The sequence below is a fragment of the Eucyclogobius newberryi genome, unplaced genomic scaffold, assembly GCF_026437365.1.
Source record: "Eucyclogobius newberryi isolate DKJ021-1_F unplaced genomic scaffold, fEucNew1.0.hap1 SCAF_756, whole genome shotgun sequence".
Taxonomy (NCBI): Eukaryota; Metazoa; Chordata; class Actinopteri; order Gobiiformes; family Gobiidae; genus Eucyclogobius; species Eucyclogobius newberryi.
In genome coordinates this window covers 1-18,900 of record NW_027316452.1, presented here as the reverse complement: position 1 = coordinate 18,900, position 18,900 = coordinate 1, and the positions used below count along the sequence as shown (strand labels likewise).

The 18,900-nt window shown below is 52.2% G+C and overlaps 1 protein-coding gene across 1 annotated transcript; it reads right to left on the bottom strand.

The window, feature by feature from the left end:
* Positions 1 to 1,935: 1,935 nt before the first annotated feature.
* On the bottom strand, positions 1,936 to 15,910 carry LOC140350609 (1-phosphatidylinositol 4,5-bisphosphate phosphodiesterase delta-4-like; the record flags this gene model as incomplete). The annotated part of the gene is made up of 5 exons (XM_072436173.1): positions 15,870 to 15,910; positions 11,265 to 11,423; positions 4,883 to 5,111; positions 4,132 to 4,261; positions 1,936 to 2,158 (listed from the first exon to the last, which is right to left on the bottom strand). Coding segments are annotated over exons 1-5 (760 nt in total), but the record flags the coding sequence as incomplete, so codon positions are not given.
* Between the last annotated feature and the right edge of the window lie 2,990 nt (positions 15,911 to 18,900).

Genomic DNA, 18,900 nt, shown 5'->3' with positions numbered 1-18,900 from the left:
TACCATCACCGCAATAACACACTAAATCCACTACTATCACCACAATAACACACTAAATCCACTACCATCACCGCAATAACACACCAAATCCACTACTATCACCGCAATAACACACTAAATCCACTACTATCACCGCAATAACACACTAAATCCACTACCATCACCGCAATAACACACTAAATCCACTACTATCACCGCAATAACACACTAAATCCACTACTATCACCGCAATAACACGCTAAATCCACTACCATCACCAAAATAACATACTAAATCCACTACCATCACCGCAATAACACACTAAATCCACTACCATCACCACAGTAACACACTAAATCCACTACCATCACCGCAATAACACGCTAAATCCACTACCATCACCGCAATAACACACTAAATCCACTACCATCACCACAATAACACGCTAAATCCACTACCATCACCGCAATAACACACTAAATCCATTACCATCACCTCAATAACACACTAAATCCACTACCATCACCGCAATAACACGCTAAATCCACTACCATCACCGCAATAACACACTAAATCCACTACCATCACCACAATAACACGCTAAATCCACTACCATCACCGCAATAACACACTAAATCCACTACCATCACCACAATAACACGCTAAATCCACTACCATCACCGCAATAACACACTAAATCCACTACCATCACCACAATAACACACTAAATCCACTACCATCACCTCAATAACACACTAAATCCACTACCATCACCGCAATAACACGCTAAATCCACTACCATCACCGCAATAACACGCTAAATCCACTACCATCACCTCAATAACACACTAAATCCACTACCATCACCGCAATAACACACTAAATCCAGTTAAATTACACAATCTTTATGATTTGGCAAATAATATTTCTCGATAACAACCAAATATCGTTAAATCGTTGTTTAAAATGTAAGACAAATGTGTCGGTCACTTGTAACTTGTCCCTGAAAATGTTGGATGGAATGTGTCGCTCTTTGATGACATCACAGAGGGGCTCAGACAGACTCAGTTCTACTTCCCGTGATTTTCAACTTTTACGGTTCAGTTTTTCTTTACAAACTGCATCTAACGAACTGAACTAAGTCATTATTAGAAAAAAATATAAAATCCCGAGTTTTTATGATTTTCTAATTTTGACTTCATTTGGTGTGTTTATACCTGTCGCACATATAAATGAGCATTTATTTAGGTATTTGTGGAGAAAACGTTGAAAAATCTGAAGAAAATGACAGGAAGTGACATCACACCAGGGACACTTTATACAGAATTTTTGAAAATAAATACGTTTTTTTACTCTCTAAACATTCATTCAACAAAATAAAGCCACTCTCATATATTTGTATTTGTCAAATTAAATCTAAACATTAGATGAGTTTTTGCCCAATGTTTGCTGGGTAATTTCCTACTGTGATGTCATCAATCACAAACATGAAGTGAAATTATAAACCTAAAAAAAAAAGCTATTTTGTGATACATTTTTTATCATTTTAAGCCAAATTTAAAACATATTGATCTTAACTGCTGTTCAGTTCTGTTCTGTTTTAGTTCAGTGAGTGGTCCGACCTGTAGGGGGCGCTTTAACATCATTTTGTGGTCTTATTATGTGTATCGGCCACAACTTATATCTGTATCGGCTCAAAAAAATCACATGGGACCAAATCTCGACCACAAATATTATGATTTCACAACTAAATATATTATGTCAACACTTCTATTTCGTTACATGAATGTTCGAACTCTAACTCTGACCCGTAAGAGGCGTTACTTCTGTTTTGTCAACTTTTTTCCAGCTTTACTTCCTCTGCCACTCGGCTTTTTCATAAATACATAAAAACATGAAGTCATAAGCCCTTTTGTGACTAAACGTTGCCGTGGTGACCCCGCCCTCCGCACTCACCTGTCTCGGAGGGTTCGTACAGCTCGATCATCTCCCTGGCCCGGTCCTCTTCCTCCTGCTGCTCGATCCGAAGGAAGTTCTGCAGCTCGTCCAGCAAGAGGCGCTCACCGTCGGCGGAGAAGTCCTGAAAGACCTTCCACACCTCGTCCCTCTGAGTCAGGAGCTTGTAGAACTGCACAAACTCCTCCGCGTCCAGCGAGCCGCGCTCCAGTTTGTCCGCCATCTGTCGAGAGAAACCTCAGGTACTGCGGGCCCACCTCAGGCACTGCGAGCCCACCTCAGGCACTGCGAGCCCACCTCAGGCACTACGAGCCCACCTCAGGCACTGCGAGCCCACCTCAGGCACTGTGAACCCACCTCAGGCACTGCGAGCCCACCTCAGGCACTGCAGGCCCACCTCAGGCACTACAGGCCCACCTCAGGCACTACAGGCCCACCTCAGGCGCTGCGAGCCCACCTCAGGCGCGGCGAGCCCACCTCAGGCACTGCGGAGCCCACCTCAGGCGCTGCGAGCCCACCTCAGGCACTGCCAGGCACTGCAGGCCCACCTCAGGCGCTGCGACCCCACCTCAGGCAATGCAGGCCCACCTCAGGCACTGCAGGCCCACCTCAGGCACTGCGAGCCCACCTGAGGCACTGCGGGCCCACCTCAGGCACTGCGAGCCCACCTCAGGCGCTGCGAGCCCACCTCAGGCGCTGCGAGCCCACCTCAGGCGCTGCGAGCCCAACTCAGGCACTGCGAGCCCACTGCGAGCCCACCTCAGGCGCTGCGAGCCCACCTCAGGCACTGCGAGCCCACTGCGAGCCCACCTCAGGCGCTGCGAGCCCACCTCAGGCGCTGCGAGCCCACCTCAGGTACTGCAGGCCCACCTAAGGCACTGCGAGCCCACTGCGAGCCCACCTCAGGCGCGGCGAGTCCACCTCAGGCGCTGCGAGCCCACCTCAGGTACTGCAGGCCCACCTTAGGCACTGCGAGCCCACCTCAGGCACTGCAGGCCCACCTCAGGCACTGCAGGCCCACCTCAGGCGCTGCAAGCCCGCCTCAGGCGCTGCGAGCCCACCTCAGGCGCGGCGAGCCCACCTCAGGCGCTGCGGCGCCCACCTCAGGCGCTGCGAGCCCACCTCAGGCACTGCCAGGCACTGCAGGCCCACCTCAGGCACTGCGAGCCCACCTCAGGCACTGCAGGCCCACCTCAGGCACTGCAGGCCCACCTCAGGCACTGTGAGCCCACCTCAGGCACTGCGGGCCCACCTCAGGCACTGCGAGCCCACTGCGAGCCCACCTCAGGCACTGCGGGCCCACCTCAGGCGCTGCGAGCCCACCTCAGGTGCTGCAAGCCCACCTCAGGCGCTGCGAGCCCACCTCAGGCGCTGCGAGCCCACCTCAGGCGCTGCGAGCCCACCTCAGGCACTGCGAGCCCACCTCAGGCGCTGCGAGCCCACCTCAGGCACTGCGAGCCCACCTCAGGCGCTGCGAGCCCACCTCAGGCACTGCGAACCCACCTCAGGCGCTGCGAGCCCACCTCAGGTACTGCAGGCCCACCTCAGGCGCTGCGAGCCCACCTCAGGTACTGCAGGCCCACCTCAGGCACTGCGGGCCCACCTCAGGCCATTTTAGTCAATTTCTTATTGCTTTGAGATGCATTTTTGTCACTTTTAGATGCATATCACGTTTTTCTAGCTTCCTGTCATGTTTTTGTCATGTTTTTTTCTGGATTTTAGACACATTTACTGACATTTATTCACGTTTTGTTGCTTTTGGTGGCATATCATGGCTTTGTCAAGAGCCACAATCTGATATTTCCAGGTCATAATGCGTCTGACATTAGCATTAGCATTAGCATTAGCATGACATAAAGAGAGGTTCAAACGCGGTGTAGAGGCTTTGCGGAGAAGTCAAAGAAATGAGGCAAAACTGTTCCCGTTTACGCTAGCTTTAGCCACGCCCCTCACACACACACACACACTGGGATTACTAAACGTCGCTGAGATCGGCCTCATGAAGAAAAAGCAATTTAGGTATGATTTCTGAGTTTTGAAGAATGTTTGGGTGAACCGGCGTCGCTCTGGGACCTTCGCCAGTCGAAACGTGGCTCCACAGATTGGCACTGGCATCGCCCCCATGCCGCTGTGGCTGCAGTGTCTTGCAGAAGGACACAAGGGCAGACTCAACCGTCACATTCAGTCTGAACTCACAGTGAAGAGGTGCAGGGCGTGGTCCTCGTTCATCTCCACGTTCATCATCTTCAGCAGCGTCTTTGCCTCTTTAAACGTCATCTGTCCATCTTTGTTCTTATCGGCTTTAGTGAACCAGTCACGCACCCATCTGAGAAGAGCTCAGGAAAACACCATCTAGTCCTGGGTTAGTCCTGGTTTAGTCCTGGTTTAGTCATGGTTAGGTCCTGGTTTAGACCTAGTTTAGTCCTGGTTTAGTCCTGGTTTAGTCATGGTTAGGTCCTGGTTTAGACCTGGTTTAGTCCTGGTTTAGACCTGGTTTAGTCCTGGTTTAGTCCTGGTTTAGTCCTGGTTTAGACCTGGTTTAGTCCTGGTTTAGACCTGGTTTAGTCCTGGTTTAGTCCTGGTTTAGTTCTGGTTTAGGCCTGGTTTAGTCCGGGATTAGTCCTAGTTTAGTCCTGGTTTAGTCCGGGATTAGTCCTAGTTTAGTCCTGGTTTAGTTCTGGTTTAGACCTGGTTTAATCCTTGTTTAGTCCAGGCTTAGACCTGGTTTAGTCCTGGTTTAGTCCTGGTTTAGTCCTGGCTTTGTCCTGGTTTAGATCTGGGTTAGACCTGGTTCAGACCTGGTTTGGACCTGGTTTAGACCTGTTTTAGACCTGGTTTAGACCTGGTTTATTTCTGGTTTAGACCTGGTTTAGTCCTGGTTTAGTCCTGGTTTAGACCTGGTTTAGACCTGGTTCGGTCCTGGTTTAGTCCCACAGTTGCAGGATACTGGTCCAGTCGTTCCTTCTCGTCCATGGTCTGGGACTTGTGGATGAGTTTTCGGACTCCTTGGACCCAGGCCTGGGCCTCGTTGGGGGTCTCGGCCACGAGGTCCAGATTCCCCTGCCGCCCCTGGAACACCAGCGTGAAGCACTGATCCTGAGGAAACTCTGCTGATAGGCTGAGGAGCAGCTCAGACTGATGACCCTCACGGACCGCCTCCAACTCTGAAACTGAGACTGTAGAGGGGAGAGAGGGGGGGAGAGAGGGAGAGAGAGAGGAGAGAGAGGGGGGGAGAGAGAGGGGAGAGAGAGGGGGAGAGAGGGAGAGAGAGGGGAGAGAGAGAGGGAGGGAGAGAGGGAAGGAGAGGGGTGAGAGGGAGAGAGAGAGAGGGGAGAGAGGGGGAGAGAGAGGGGAGAGAGGGAGAGAGAGGGAGGGAGAGGGGAGAGAGGGGGGGTGAGAGGGGAGAGAGAGGGAGAGAGAGGAGAGAGAGGGGAGAGAGAGGGGAGAGAGAGGGGAGGGAGGGGGGTGAGAGGGAGAGAGAGGGGAGAGAGAGGGAGAGAGAGAAAGAGAGAGGGGAGAGAGAGGGAGAGAAAGGGGAGAGAGGGAGAGAGAGGGGAGAGAGAGGGGAGAGAGAGGGAGAGAGAGGGGAGAGAGAGGGAGAGAGAGGGAGAGAGAGAGAGGGGAGAGAGAGGGAGAGAGAGGGAGAGAGAGAGAGGGGAGAGAGAGGGGAGAGAGAGGGAGAGAGAGAGGAGAGAGAGGGAGAGAGAGGGAGGGAGAGAGGGAGGGAGAGGGGTGAGAGGGAGAGAGAGAGGGGGAGAGAGAGGGAGAGAGAGGGAGGAAGAGGGGAGAGAGGGAGAGAGAGGGAGAGGGGAGAGAGGGGGGGTGAGAGGGGAGAGAGGGGAGAGAGAGGGAGAGAGAGGGGAGAGAGGGAGAGAGAGGGGAGGGAGGGGGGTGAGAGGGGAGAGAGGGAGAGAGAGGGGAGGGAGGGGGGTGAGAGGGAGAGAGAGGGGAGAGAGAGGGAGAGAGAGAAAGAGAGAGAGGGGAGAGAGAGGGGAGAGAGAGGGAGAGAGAGAGGAGAGAGAGGGAGAGAGAGGGAGGGAGAGAGGGAGGGAGAGGGGTGAGAGGGAGAGAGAGGGAGGGAGAGAGGGAGGGAGAGGGGTGAGAGGGAGAGAGAGAGAGGGGAGAGAGAGGGGAGAGAGGGGGAGAGAGAGGGGAGAGAGGGAGAGAGAGGGAGGGAGAGGGGAGAGAGGGGGGGTGAGAGGGGAGAGAGGGGAGAGAGAGGGAGAGAGAGGGGAGGGAGGGGGGTGAGAGGGAGAGAGAGGGAGGGAGAGGGGAGAGAGGGGGGGTGAGAGGGGAGAGAGGGGAGAGAGGGAGAGAGAGGGGAGAGAGAGGGAGAGAGAGAGGGAGGAAGAGGGGTGAGAGGGAGAGAGAGGGAGGGAGAGGGGAGAGAGGGGGGGTGAGAGGGGAGAGAGGGGAGAGAGAGGGAGAGAGAGGGGAGAGAGGGAGAGAGAGGGGAGAGAAAGGGGAGGGAGGGGGGTGTGAGGGAGAGTGAGGGGGAGAGAGGGAGAGAGAGAAGAGAGAGAGGGGAGAGAGAGGGAGAGAAAGGGGAGAGAGGGAGAGAGAGAGGGGAGAGAGGGGAGAGAGAGGGGAGAGAGAGGGAGAGAGAGGGGAGAGAGAGGGAGAGAGAGAGGAGAGAGGGAGAGAGAGAGGGGAGAGAGGGGGAGAGAGGGAGAGAGAGGGAGGGAGAGAGGGAGGGAGAGGGGTGAGAGGGAGAGAGAGAGAGAGAGAGAGAGGGGAGAGAGGGGGAGAGAGAGGGGAGAGAGGGAGAGAGAGGGAGGGAGGGGAGAGAGGGGGGGGTGAGAGGGGAGAGAGGGGAGAGAGAGGGGAGAGAGGGAGAGAGAGGGAGGGAGAGGGAGAGAGAGAGGGAGGGAGAGAGGGAAGGAGAGGGGTGAGAGGGAGAGAGAGAGGGGAGAGAGGGGGAGAGAGAGGGGAGAGAGGGGAGAGAAGGGAGGGAGAGGGGAGAGAGGGGGTGGGGTGGTGAGAGGGAGAGAGGAGAGAGAGGAGAGAGAGGGGAGAGAGAGGGGAGGGAGGGGGTGTGGAGAGGTGAGGGAGAGGGGTGAGAGGGAGTGAGGGAGAGAGAAGAGAGAGGGAGAGAGAGGGAGAGAAGGGGAGAGAGGGAGAGAGAGGGGAGAGAGAGGGGAGAGAGAGGGAGAGAGAGGGAGAGAGAGGGAGAGAGAGGGAGAGAGAGAGAGGGAGAGAGAGGGAGAGAGAGGGAGAGAGAGAGAGGGGAGAGAGAGGGGAGAGAGAGGGAGAGAGAGAGGAGAGAGAGGGAGAGAGAGGGAGGGAGAGAGGGAGGGAGAGGGGTGAGAGGGAGAGAGAGAGGGGAGAGAGAGGGAGAGAGAGGGAGGAAGAGGGGAGAGAGGGAGAGAGAGGGAGAGGGGAGAGAGGGGGGGTGAGAGGGGAGAGAGGGGAGAGAGAGGGAGAGAGAGGGGAGAGAGGGAGAGAGAGGGGAGGGAGGGGGGTGAGAGGGGAGAGAGGGGAGAGAGAGGGAGAGAGAGAAGAGAGAGAGGGGAGAGAGAGGGAGAGAGAGGGAGAGAGAGGGGAGAGAGAGGGAGAGAGAGAGGAGAGAGAGGAGAGAGAGAGAGGGAGAGAGAGGGGAGAGAGAGGGAGAGAGAGGGAGAGAGAGGAGGGAGAGAGGAGGGAGAGGGGTGAGAGGAGAGAGAGAGAGGGGAGAGAGAGGGAGAGAGAGGGGGAGAGAGAGGGGAGAGAGGAGAGAGAGGGAGGGAGAGGAGAGAGAGGGGGGGTGAGAGGGAGAGAGGGGAGAGAGGGAGAGAGAGGGGAGAGAGGAGAGAGAGAGGGAGAGAGGGGAGAGAGAGGGAGAGAGAGGGGAGGGAGGGGGGTGAGGGGAGAGAGAGGGAGGGAGAGGGGAGAGAGGGGGGGTGAGAGGGGAGAGGGGAGTGAGGGAGAGAGAGGGGAGAGAGAGGGAGAGAGAGAGGGGAGAGAGAGGGAGAGAGAGGGAGAGAGAGGGAGAGAGAGAAGAGAGAGAGGGGAGAGAGAGGGAGAGAGAGGGAGAGAGAGAGGAGAGAGAGGGGAGAGAGAGAGAGAGAGGGAGGAGAGAGGGAGAAGAGGGGTGAGAGGGAGAGAGAGGGAGGGAGAGGGAGAGAGGGGGGGTGAGAGGGGAGAGAGGGGAGAGAGAGGGAGAGAGAGGGGAGAGAGGGAGAGAGAGGGAGAGAGAAAGGGGAGAGAGAGGGGAGGGAGGGAGAGAGAGGGGAGAGAGAGGGAGAGAGAGAAGAGAGAGAGGGGAGAGAGAGGGAGAGAAAGGGGAGAGAGGGAGAGAGAGAGGGGAGAGAGAGGGGAGAGAGAGGGGAGAGAGAGGGAGAGAGAGAGGAGAGAGAGGGAGAGAGAGAGAGGGGAGAGAGAGGGGAGAGAGAGGGAGAGAGGGAGAGAGAGGGAGGGAGAGAGGAGGGAGAGGGGTGAGAGGGAGAGAGAGAGAGAGAGAGAGAGGGGAGAGAGGGGGAGAGAGAGGGGAGAGAGGGAGAGAGAGGGGAGAGAGAGGGGAGAGAGAGGGTGAGAGAGGGGAGAGAGGGGAGAGAGAGGGAGAGAGAGAGGGGAGAGAGGGAGGGAGAGAGGAGAGAGAGGGGAGAGAGAGGGAGAGAGAGAGGGAGAGTGAGGGGAGAGAGGAGGGAGGGAGTGGGGAGGAGAGGGGTGAGAGGGAGAGAGAGAGAGAGAGAGAGGGGAGAGAGGGGGAGAGAGAGGGGAAGAGGGAGAGAGAGGGGAGAGAGAGGGGAGAGAGAGGGAGAGAGAGAGGGGAGAGAGGGGAGAGAAGGGGAGAGAGGGAGAGAGAGAGGGGAGAGAGAGGGGAGAGAGAGGGAGAGAGAGAGGAGAGAGAGGGAGAGAGAGAGAGAGAGGGAGGAGAGAGGGAGGAAGAGGGGTGAGAGGGAGAGAGAGGGAGGGAGAGGGGGGAGAGGGTGGGGTGAGAGGGGTTGAGAGGGGAGAGAGAGGGAGAGAGAGGGGAGAGAGGGAGAGAGAGGGGAGAGAAAGGGGAGAGAGAGGGGAGGGAGGGAGAGAGAGGGGAGAGAGAGGGAGAGAGAGAAAGAGAGGAGGGGAGAGAGAGGGAGAGAAGGGGAGAGGGGAGAGAGAGAGGGAGAGAGGGGAGAGAGGGGAGAGAGAGGGAGAGAGAGAGGAGAGAGAGGGAGAGAGAGAGGGGGAGAGAGAGGGGAGAGAGAGGGAGAGAGAGGGGAGAGAGGGAGGGAGAGAGGGAGGGAGTGGGGTGTGAGAGGAGAGAGAGGAGAGAGAGAGAGGGGAGAGAGGGGAGAGAGAGGGGAGAGAGGGAGAGAGAGGGAGGGAGAGGGGAGAGTGGGGGGGTTGTGTGAGGGGGTGAGAGGGGGGTGTGAGGGGGTGAGAGGGGAGAGAGAGGGGTGAGAGAGGGGGAGAGAGAGGGAGAGAGAGGGAGAGAGAGGGAGGGGGTGAGGGAGGGAGAGGGGTGAGAGGGAGTGAGAGAGAGAGAGAGAGAGGGGAGAGTGGGGGGAGAGTGGGTGTGAGGGTGTGTGTGGGGAGTGAGTGGGTGAGTGGGGGGGTGTGTGGGTGTGTGTGGGGAGTGTGTGGGTGAGTGAGAGGGTGTGAGGGAGTGTGAGAGTGGGGAGAGAGAGGGGAGTGTGGGGTGTGTGGGGTGGGGGTGTGTGTGGGGAGAGAGAGGGAGAGAGAGGGAGAGAGAGGGAGGGTGTGAGGGAGGGGAGGGGTGTGAGGGAGAGAGAGAGAGAGAGAGAGAGGGAGAGTGGGGGAGAGTGGGGGTGTGTGGGTGGGTGTGTGGTGGGTGTGGGGGTGTGTTGGGGGGGTGGTGGGGGTGTGTGGGGAGAGAGGGGAGAGAGGGAGAGAGAGGGGAGGAGAGAGGGGTGAGTGGGGGAGTGGAGGGAGAGAGAGGGAGAGAGAGGAGGGAGAGGGAGGAGAGGGGTGAGAGGAGAGAGAGAGAGAGAGAGAGAGGGGAGAGAGGGGGAGAGAGAGGGACGAGAGGGGTGTGTGGGGGTGTGTGTGGGGTGTGTGAGGGGAGAGAGGGGAGAGAGGGGAGAGAGAGGGAGTGAGAGAGGGGTGAGTGGGGTGTGTGGGGGAGTGTGTGGGGTGTGAGGGTGTGTGTGGGGTGTGTGTGGGAGTGTGTGTGGGGTGTGTGTGGGTGTTGTGGGGAGGGTGAGAGGGTGGGAGAGGGGTGAGAGGGAGAGAGAGAGAGAGAGAGAGAGGGGAGAGAGGGGGAGAGAGAGGGAGAGAGAGGGACGAGAGAGGGGAGAGAGAGGGAGTGAGAGAGGGGAGAGGAGGGAGAGAGAGGGGAGAGAGAGGGAGAGAGAGAAGAGAGAGAGGGGAGAGAGAGGGAGAGAAGGGGAGAGAGGGAGAGAGAGAGGGGAGAGAGAGGGAGAGAGAGGGAGAGAGTGAGGAGAGAGAGGGAGAGAGGAGAGAGAGAGGGAGGAGAGAGGGAGGAAGAGGGGTGAGAGGGAGAGAGAGGGAGGGAGAGGGGAGAGAGGGGGGGTGAGAGGGGAGAGAGGGGAGAGAGAGGGAGAGAGAGGGGAGAGAGGGAGAGAGAGGGGAGAGAAAGGGGAGAGAGAGGGGAGGAGGGAGAGAGAGGGGAGAGAGAGGGAGAGAGAGAAAGAGAGAGAGGGGAGAGAGAGGGAGAGAAAGGGGAGAGAGGGAGAGAGAGAGGGGAGAGAGGGGAGAGAGAGGGGAGAGAGAGGGAGAGAGAGAGGAGAGAGAGGGAGAGAGAGAGAGGGGAGAGAGAGGGGAGAGAGAGGGAGAGAGAGGGAGAGAGAGGGAGGGAGAGAGGGAGGGAGAGGGGTGAGAGGGAGAGAGAGAGAGAGAGAGAGAGGGGAGAGAGGGGGAGAGAGAGGGGAGAGAGGGAGAGAGAGGGAGGGAGAGGGGAGAGAGGGGGGTGTGAGAGGGGGAGAGAGGGGATGAGAGGGAGAGAGAGGGGAGAGAGGGGAGAGAGGGGGAGAGAGAGGGAGAGAGAGGGGAGAGAGGGAGAGAGAGGGAGGGAGAGGGGAGAGAGAGAGAGAATAGAGGGGATGAATAAATGAACATCAGTCTGACCTGGGACAGAGGGTTTGGGCTCGTGACCTTCACAAACGACCTCCAGATGGAGAAACATAACTAAAACCAGGTCTGGACTAAAATGTGTCTGAGCCAAAGAACTCGCTCCAACAACAATTCCTCACATTCAGCAAAGTTGTTTGAAGTGTTTTTTGCAGTACAGGGCCAGTGTACTGCAGTACTGCAGTACTGCAGTACACTGGCCCTGTACTGGAGTACAGCAGTACACTGGCCCTGTCCTGCAGTACTGCAGTACTTTTCTGAAATAACACACAATAACAAAAGGAATAAAGGTTTTAATAAAGGTTTGGTGGACTCACATGTGGAGTGACCGCGCCCGGCCCACCTGGACTTGTACCAAATGGTCAGTCCGTCCTCCAGGAGCCGGAAGTGTCTCTGCTTCTTCCACGAGCGCGACTTCACCTTCCGCAGAGTCGAGCCCGTCATCATCAGCTGCAGGTCCGGGTCGTCACGCAGAGCTGCAAACAACGAGAACGACGAGAACGATGAGAACGATGAGAACGACAAGAACGACGAGAACAACGACAACAACGAGACCGATGAGACCGATGAGAACAATGAGAACGACGAGAACGATGAGAACGATGAGAATGATGAGAACGACAAGAACGACGAGAACAACGACAACAACGAGACCGATGAGACCGATGAGAACGGCGAGAACAATGAGAACGACGAGAACGACAAGAATGATAAGAATGATGAGAACGACAACAACGAGACCGATGAGAACGATGAGAACGACAAGAATGATAAGAATGATGAGAACGACAACAACGAGACCGATGAGAACGATGAGAACGACAAGAAAGGCGAGAACGACGAGAATGACGAGAACGACGAGGACGTCGAGAACGATCACAACGACAAAAATGACGAGAACAACAAGAACGACGAGAATGACAAGAACGACAACGACGAGACCGACGAGAACGATGAGAACGACAAGAACGATGAGAATGATGAGAACGACAAGAACGACGAGAACAACGACAACAACGAGACCGATGAGACCGATGAGAACGGCGAGAACAATGAGAACGACGAGAACGATGAGAACGGCGAGAACGGCAAAAACAACGAGAGCAACGAAAATGACAGGACGACAAGAATGATGAGAAAGACGAGAATGACAAGAACGACAACGACGAGACGACGAGAACGATGAGAACGACAAGAACAACGAGGACAACGACGAGAACGATGAGAATGACGAGAACGACAACGACGAGACCGACGAGAACGATGAGAACAACAAGAACAACAAGGACAACGACGAGAACGATGAGAATGACGAGAACGACAACGACGAGACCGATGAGAACGACAAGAATGATGAGAACGACAAGAACGAGACCGATGAGAACGAGAAGAACGGCGAGAACGACGAGAATGACGAGGACGTCGAGAACGATGACAACGACGAAAATGAAGAGAACAACGAGAAAGACGAGAATGACAAGAACGACAAGAACGACAACAACGAGAACGACAAGAACGATGAGAATGATGAGAACAACAACGACGAGGCCGACGAGAACGATGAGAACGACAAGAACGATGAGAATGATGAGAACGACAACGACGAGACCGACGAGAACGATGAGAACGACAAGAATGATAAGAATGATGAGAACGACAACAACGAGACCGATGAGAACGATGAGAACGACAAGAACGGCGAGAACGACAAAAACGACGAAAATGACGAGAACGACAAGAACGACGAGAAACACAAGAATGACAAGAACGACAACGACGAGAACGATGAGAACGACAAGAACGATGAGAATGATGAGAATGACAACAACGAGACCGATGAGACCGATGAGAACGATGAGAACGATGAGAACGACGAGAACGACAACGACGAGACCGATGAGAACGACAAGAATGATGAGAACGACAAGAACGAGACCGATGAGAACGAGAAGAACGGCGAGAACGACGAGAATGACGAGGACGTCGAGAACGATGACAACGACGAAAATGAAGAGAACAACGAGAAAGACGAGAATGACAAGAACGACAAGAACGACAACAACGAGAACGACAAGAACGATGAGAATGATGAGAACAACAACGACGAGGCCGACGAGAACGATGAGAACGACAAGAACGATGAGAATGATGAGAACGACAACGACGAGACCGATGAGAACGATGAGAACGACAAGAATGATAAGAATGATGAGAACGACAACAACGAGACCGATGAGAACGATGAGAACGACAAGAACGGCGAGAACGACAAAAACGACGAAAATGACGAGAACGACAAGAACGACGAGAAACACAAGAATGACAAGAACGACAACGACGAGAACGACAAGAACGATGAGAATGACGAAAATGACGAGAACAATGAGAACAGGACAAAAGCAAGACCAAACGAACAGAGCCAGGACTATACCAGGACTAAACCAGGCCTAAACCAGGACTAAACCAGGACTAAACCAGGACTATACCAGGACTAAACCAGGACTAAACCAGGTCTAAACCAGGACTAAACCAGGACTAAACCAGGACTATACCAGGACTAAACCAGGACTAAACCAGGTCTAAACCAGGACTAAACCAGGACTAAACCAGGACTAAACCAGGACTAAACCAGGACTAAACCAGGTCTAAACCAGGACTAAACCAGGACTAAACCAGGACTATACCAGGACTAAACCAGGTCTAAACCAGGTCTAAACCAGGACTAAACCAGGACTAAACCAGGACTAAACCAGGACTAAACCAGGTCTAAACCAGGACTAAACCAGGACTAAACCAGGACTAAACCAGGACTAAACCAGGACTATACCAGGACTAAACCAGGACTAAACCAGGTCTAAACCAGGACTAAACCAGGACTAAACCAGGACTAAACCAGGACTAAACCAGGACTAAACCAGGTCTAAACCAGGTCTAAACCAGGACTAAACCAGGACTATACCAGGACTAAACCAGGTCTAAACCAGGTCTAAACCAGGACTAAACCAGGACTAAACCAGGACTAAACCAGGACTAAACCAGGACTAAACCAGGTCTAAACCAGGACTAAACCAGGACTAAACCAGGACTAAACCAGGACTAAACCAGGTCTAAACCAGGACTAAACCAGGACTAAACCAGGACTATACCAGGACTAAACCAGGTCTAAACCAGGTCTAAACCAGGACTAAACCAGGACTAAACCAGGACTAAACCAGGACTAAACCAGGACTAAACCAGGTCTAAACCAGGACTAAACCAGGACTAAACCAGGTCTAAACCAGGACTAAACCAGGACTAAACCAGGACTAAACCAGGACTAAACCAGGACTAAACCAGGTCTAAACCAGGTCTAAACCAGGACTAAACCAGGACTAAACCAGGACTATACCAGGACTAAACCAGGTCTAAACCAGGTCTAAACCAGGACTAAACCAGGACTAAACCAGGACTAAACCAGGACTAAACCAGGTCTAAACCAGGACTAAACCAGGACTAAACCAGGACTATACCAGGACTAAACCAGGTCTAAACCAGGTCTAAACCAGGACTAAACCAGGACTAAACCAGGACTAAACCAGGACTAAACCAGGACTAAACCAGGACTAAACCAGGACTATACCAGGACTAAACCAGGACTAAACCAGGACTAAACCAGGACTAAACCAGGTCTAAACCAGGACTAAACCAGGACTAAACCAGGACTAAACCAGGACTAAACCAGGACTAAACCAGGTCTATACCAGGACTAAACCAGGTCTAAACCAGGTCTAAACCAGGACTAAACCAGGACTAAACCAGGTCTAAACCAGGACTAAACCAGGACTAAACCAGGTCTAAACCAGGACTAAACCAGGACTAAACCAGGACTAAACCAGGACTAAACCAGGACTAAACCAGGTCTAAACCAGGACTAAACCAGGACTAAACCAGGACTATACCAGGACTAAACCAGGTCTAAACCAGGTCTAAACCAGGACTAAACCAGGACTAAACCAGGACTAAACCAGGACTAAACCAGGACTAAACCAGGTCTAAACCAGGTCTAAACCAGGACTAAACCAGGACTAAACCAGGTCTAAACCAGGTCTAAACCAGGTCTAAACCAGGACTAAACCAGGTCTAAACCAGGTCTAAACCAGGACTAAACCAGGACTAAACCAGGACTATACCAGGACTAAACCAGGACTAAACCAGGACTAAACCAGGACTAAACCAGGTCTAAACCAGGACTAAACCAGGACTAAACCAGGACTAAACCAGGACTAAACCAGGTCTAAACCAGGTCTAAACCAGGACTAAACCAGGACTAAACCAGGACTATACCAGGACTAAACCAGGTCTAAACCAGGTCTAAACCAGGACTAAACCAGGACTAAACCAGGACTAAACCAGGACTAAACCAGGACTAAACCAGGACTAAACCAGGACTAAACCAGGACTAAACCAGGTCTAAACCAGGACTAAACCAGGACTAAACCAGGACTATACCAGGACTAAACCAGGTCTAAACCAGGTCTAAACCAGGACTAAACCAGGACTAAACCAGGACTAAACCAGGACTAAACCAGGACTAAACCAGGTCTAAACCAGGTCTAAACCAGGACTAAACCAGGACTAAACCAGGTCTAAACCAGGTCTAAACCAGGTCTAAACCAGGACTAAACCAGGTCTAAACCAGGTCTAAACCAGGACTAAACCAGGTCTAAACCAGGACTAAACCAGGACTAAACCAGGACTAAACCAGGACTAAACCAGGACTAAACATGTCTTGCTTGCAGTAAAAACACTCTTCTTCTTCTTCCTGTCCGACTCTGAGGCAGGAAGCTCTTAAAACCTGCACTGTTTGTTTGATTTTCGAGTGAAGACGTTGCATCCATTCAAACGTGACCTTGTGCGCAGCAGTGCGCTGTAAACACACTTACATGTAACGGGAGGTTCCATGGTTCAGGCCCCGGCTCCAGCTGTTGAGAAGAGACACAGGTTTTTACTTTCTGAGGTCGCGGGAGAACAGCCAAAAAAATGGAAATGTGGATTGCAAAAGTTGAACACAAAGCATTCTGGGAGCAATTTAGAAAGGCAAGAGTCAACAGTATTTGGGGCAGTGCTGGAAGAAGTTACTTACGTGAAAGTGCAGATACAGAAGTAAATCGCATGAAAAAATCGACTTAAAGCACTAAGTACACAGAGGTGGCACGTCGCTGGATTTAAATGGAAATAGAAAGTTAAAACCACACATTCATCACTGGAGGAGTCAAGAACAAATAAAGATGAATTACCATTTGTTCGTATAATCACTGTTACAAGCTCAATACATTAGCATAACTGTTTTCCAAACATTTGTAAAATAAACATTTAAAATGGGTCAATAATACATTCATTCATATTACAAACCCTGTTCCCCGTCGGCTGTAGCGTGATCTTTGGGTTTTTATCACTTTCACCATGTTTTTCTATGTTTTCACCTCTAACCGTAGTTTACTTAACTTTGCGTCTTTTCTTTGACTCTCAAGAAACTTCTGGTTTCCGGGACAGCGAAGGGAACCAGGACAGCAAAGGGAACCAGGACAGCAAATGGAACCAGGACAGTAAAGGGAACCAGGACAGCGAAGAGAACCAGGACAGCGAAGAGAACCAGGACAGTAAAGGGAACCGGGACAGTAAAGGGAACCACGACAGTAAAGGGAACCACGACAGCAAATGGAACCAGGACAGCGAAGAGAACCAGGACAGCGAAGAGAACCAGGACAGCGAAGAGAACCAGGACAGTAAAGGGAACCGGGACAGTAAAGGGAACCACGACAGTAAAGGGAACCACGACAGCAAATGGAACCAGGACAGCGAAGAGAACCAGGACAGCGAAGGGAACCAAGACAGCAAAGGGAACCAGGACAGCGAAGGGAACCGGGACAGCGAAGAGAACCAGGACAGCGAAGAGAACCAGGACAGCGAAGAGAACCAGGACAGCGAAGAGAACCAGGACAGTAAAGGGAACCGGGACAGTAAAGGGAACCACGACAGTAAAGGGAACCACGACAGCAAATGGAACCAGGACAGCGAAGAGAACCAGGACAGCGAAGGGAACCAAGACAGCAAAGGGAACCAGGACAGCAAATGGAACCAGGACAGCAAATGGAACCAGGACAGCAAATGGAACCAGGACAGCGAAGAGAACCAGGACAGCGAAGGGAACCAGGACAGCGAAGGGAACCAAGACAGCGAAGGGAACCAAGACAGCGAAGGGAACCAGGACAGCGAAGAAAACCAGGACAGTAAAGGGAACCAGGACAGCGAAGAGAACCAGGACAGCGAAGGGAACCAAGACAGCAAATGGAACCAGGACAGCAAATGGAACCAGGACAGCGAAGAGAACCAGGACAGCGAAGGGAACCACGACAGTAAAGGGAACCACGACAGTAAAGGGAACCACGACAGTAAAGGGAACCAGGACAGCGCTGGGCGTTTTTCTGTTGCTCTAAACACGTCTGTCACGCGTGACGGGCGTCTGGCACACACACCCAAACGGGCGCGCCCCACACTTGGACAAGCTCTGGAGTGAATGATTTCGCCTTCACTCTTATGTTCAGGGTCGTCAGCGTTTTATCGACGGAAGCAGCACCCGTCCCGGCAGCTCAGAAACCCAATCTCTTAATGTGCTTTTCTGCTTCCCACGCTGCAGCAGAGCCTCCTCGGTGCTGCTGCCGACTGTTCAAACCATCCCACCGCCGCTAATCCAATCAAACATGTCCGTCAAAGTATGATTTATTCACGCAGCCTCTGGTAAACAAACGCACAAACGTCTCGAGCGCCTAACGAGCCAATCAGTCGGCCAATTCATTAATTTTACCCACAAAAAGTCCAGCCACTTCTCTCAAACTGGCCGGACCGCAGCGCTGGCCAAGACTGCGGCTGGAGAAAAGCATTAGGATTTAAGTCCATTTGCCGACCGCCAAAGGGAAAATCTAATTGCCAAAGGGATTATGTGTCTCTTTAATGAGTTTGTTGGGTTAAAAAAATGAGCAAGTTTGCACGTTCTCCCTGTGAGTCTGAGTCGCAGTTTGATTTCACAATAAACATTCGATCAATATTCGGTCATTTGGAGCTTGTTTGTTTGTCACGTTCGGTTCTCACAAACACCCAACTTCAAAAACAAGGCTTTCTGGACCTTTGGACACGTTTATGATGTAATACATAATTATATCAAAGAGAGTGTATGAAGTCAAACTGTTTGTCCTCGAACGCTTTCATGTCAAGAGCAGAATCATGGAACACCAGAACTACTCAGCCTCGTGTTTTGAATGTTGTACTTCACTTTGTATTTCACTGAATGAATAAAGACGTTTACACAAAATAAAATGACATAAACAGAAGTGATGGGGCGTGGCACAAACCAGGAAGGGCCCATCCTTAGGCCACGCCTACAATTAATTATTTAGCTCAAATTGACAGAAAAGCTTCTGGTCAGATGAACGGATGAAAATCACACTGAACACTTTATTTTTGACTGTAAAAAAAACATCTTTTCAGTAAAAATGTATTAATATTAAAACATTTTGAAAAAGTTGTATTTATTTATTTTTTCCAATCAACTCAGAAGTATATGTATATATTAGTATTAAGATTACTATTATGAAAACTATATATTTTATTATATTGATTTTTCTTTCAGATAAATTCATAATAATTGTTCCATAATTTTGCTCCATGATGTCGAAAACCTTCAAAACATTTCTTACAAAGATGTTGTTTTTACTGTAAATATTCTGTTCCATTTTTTTGTCTCTAATTGAATATTTTAACGCTTTGACTTGACTAAAATGCAGCTAATAATAATCAAATAAGTATTCACACTAATTGTGAGGCTATTATAAATGCATTAAACTTTAGATTTCATACTATTGAGAACATCTTTGAAACGCACGATGACAATGATGCGTTTTGTATTTTACGTCCTTC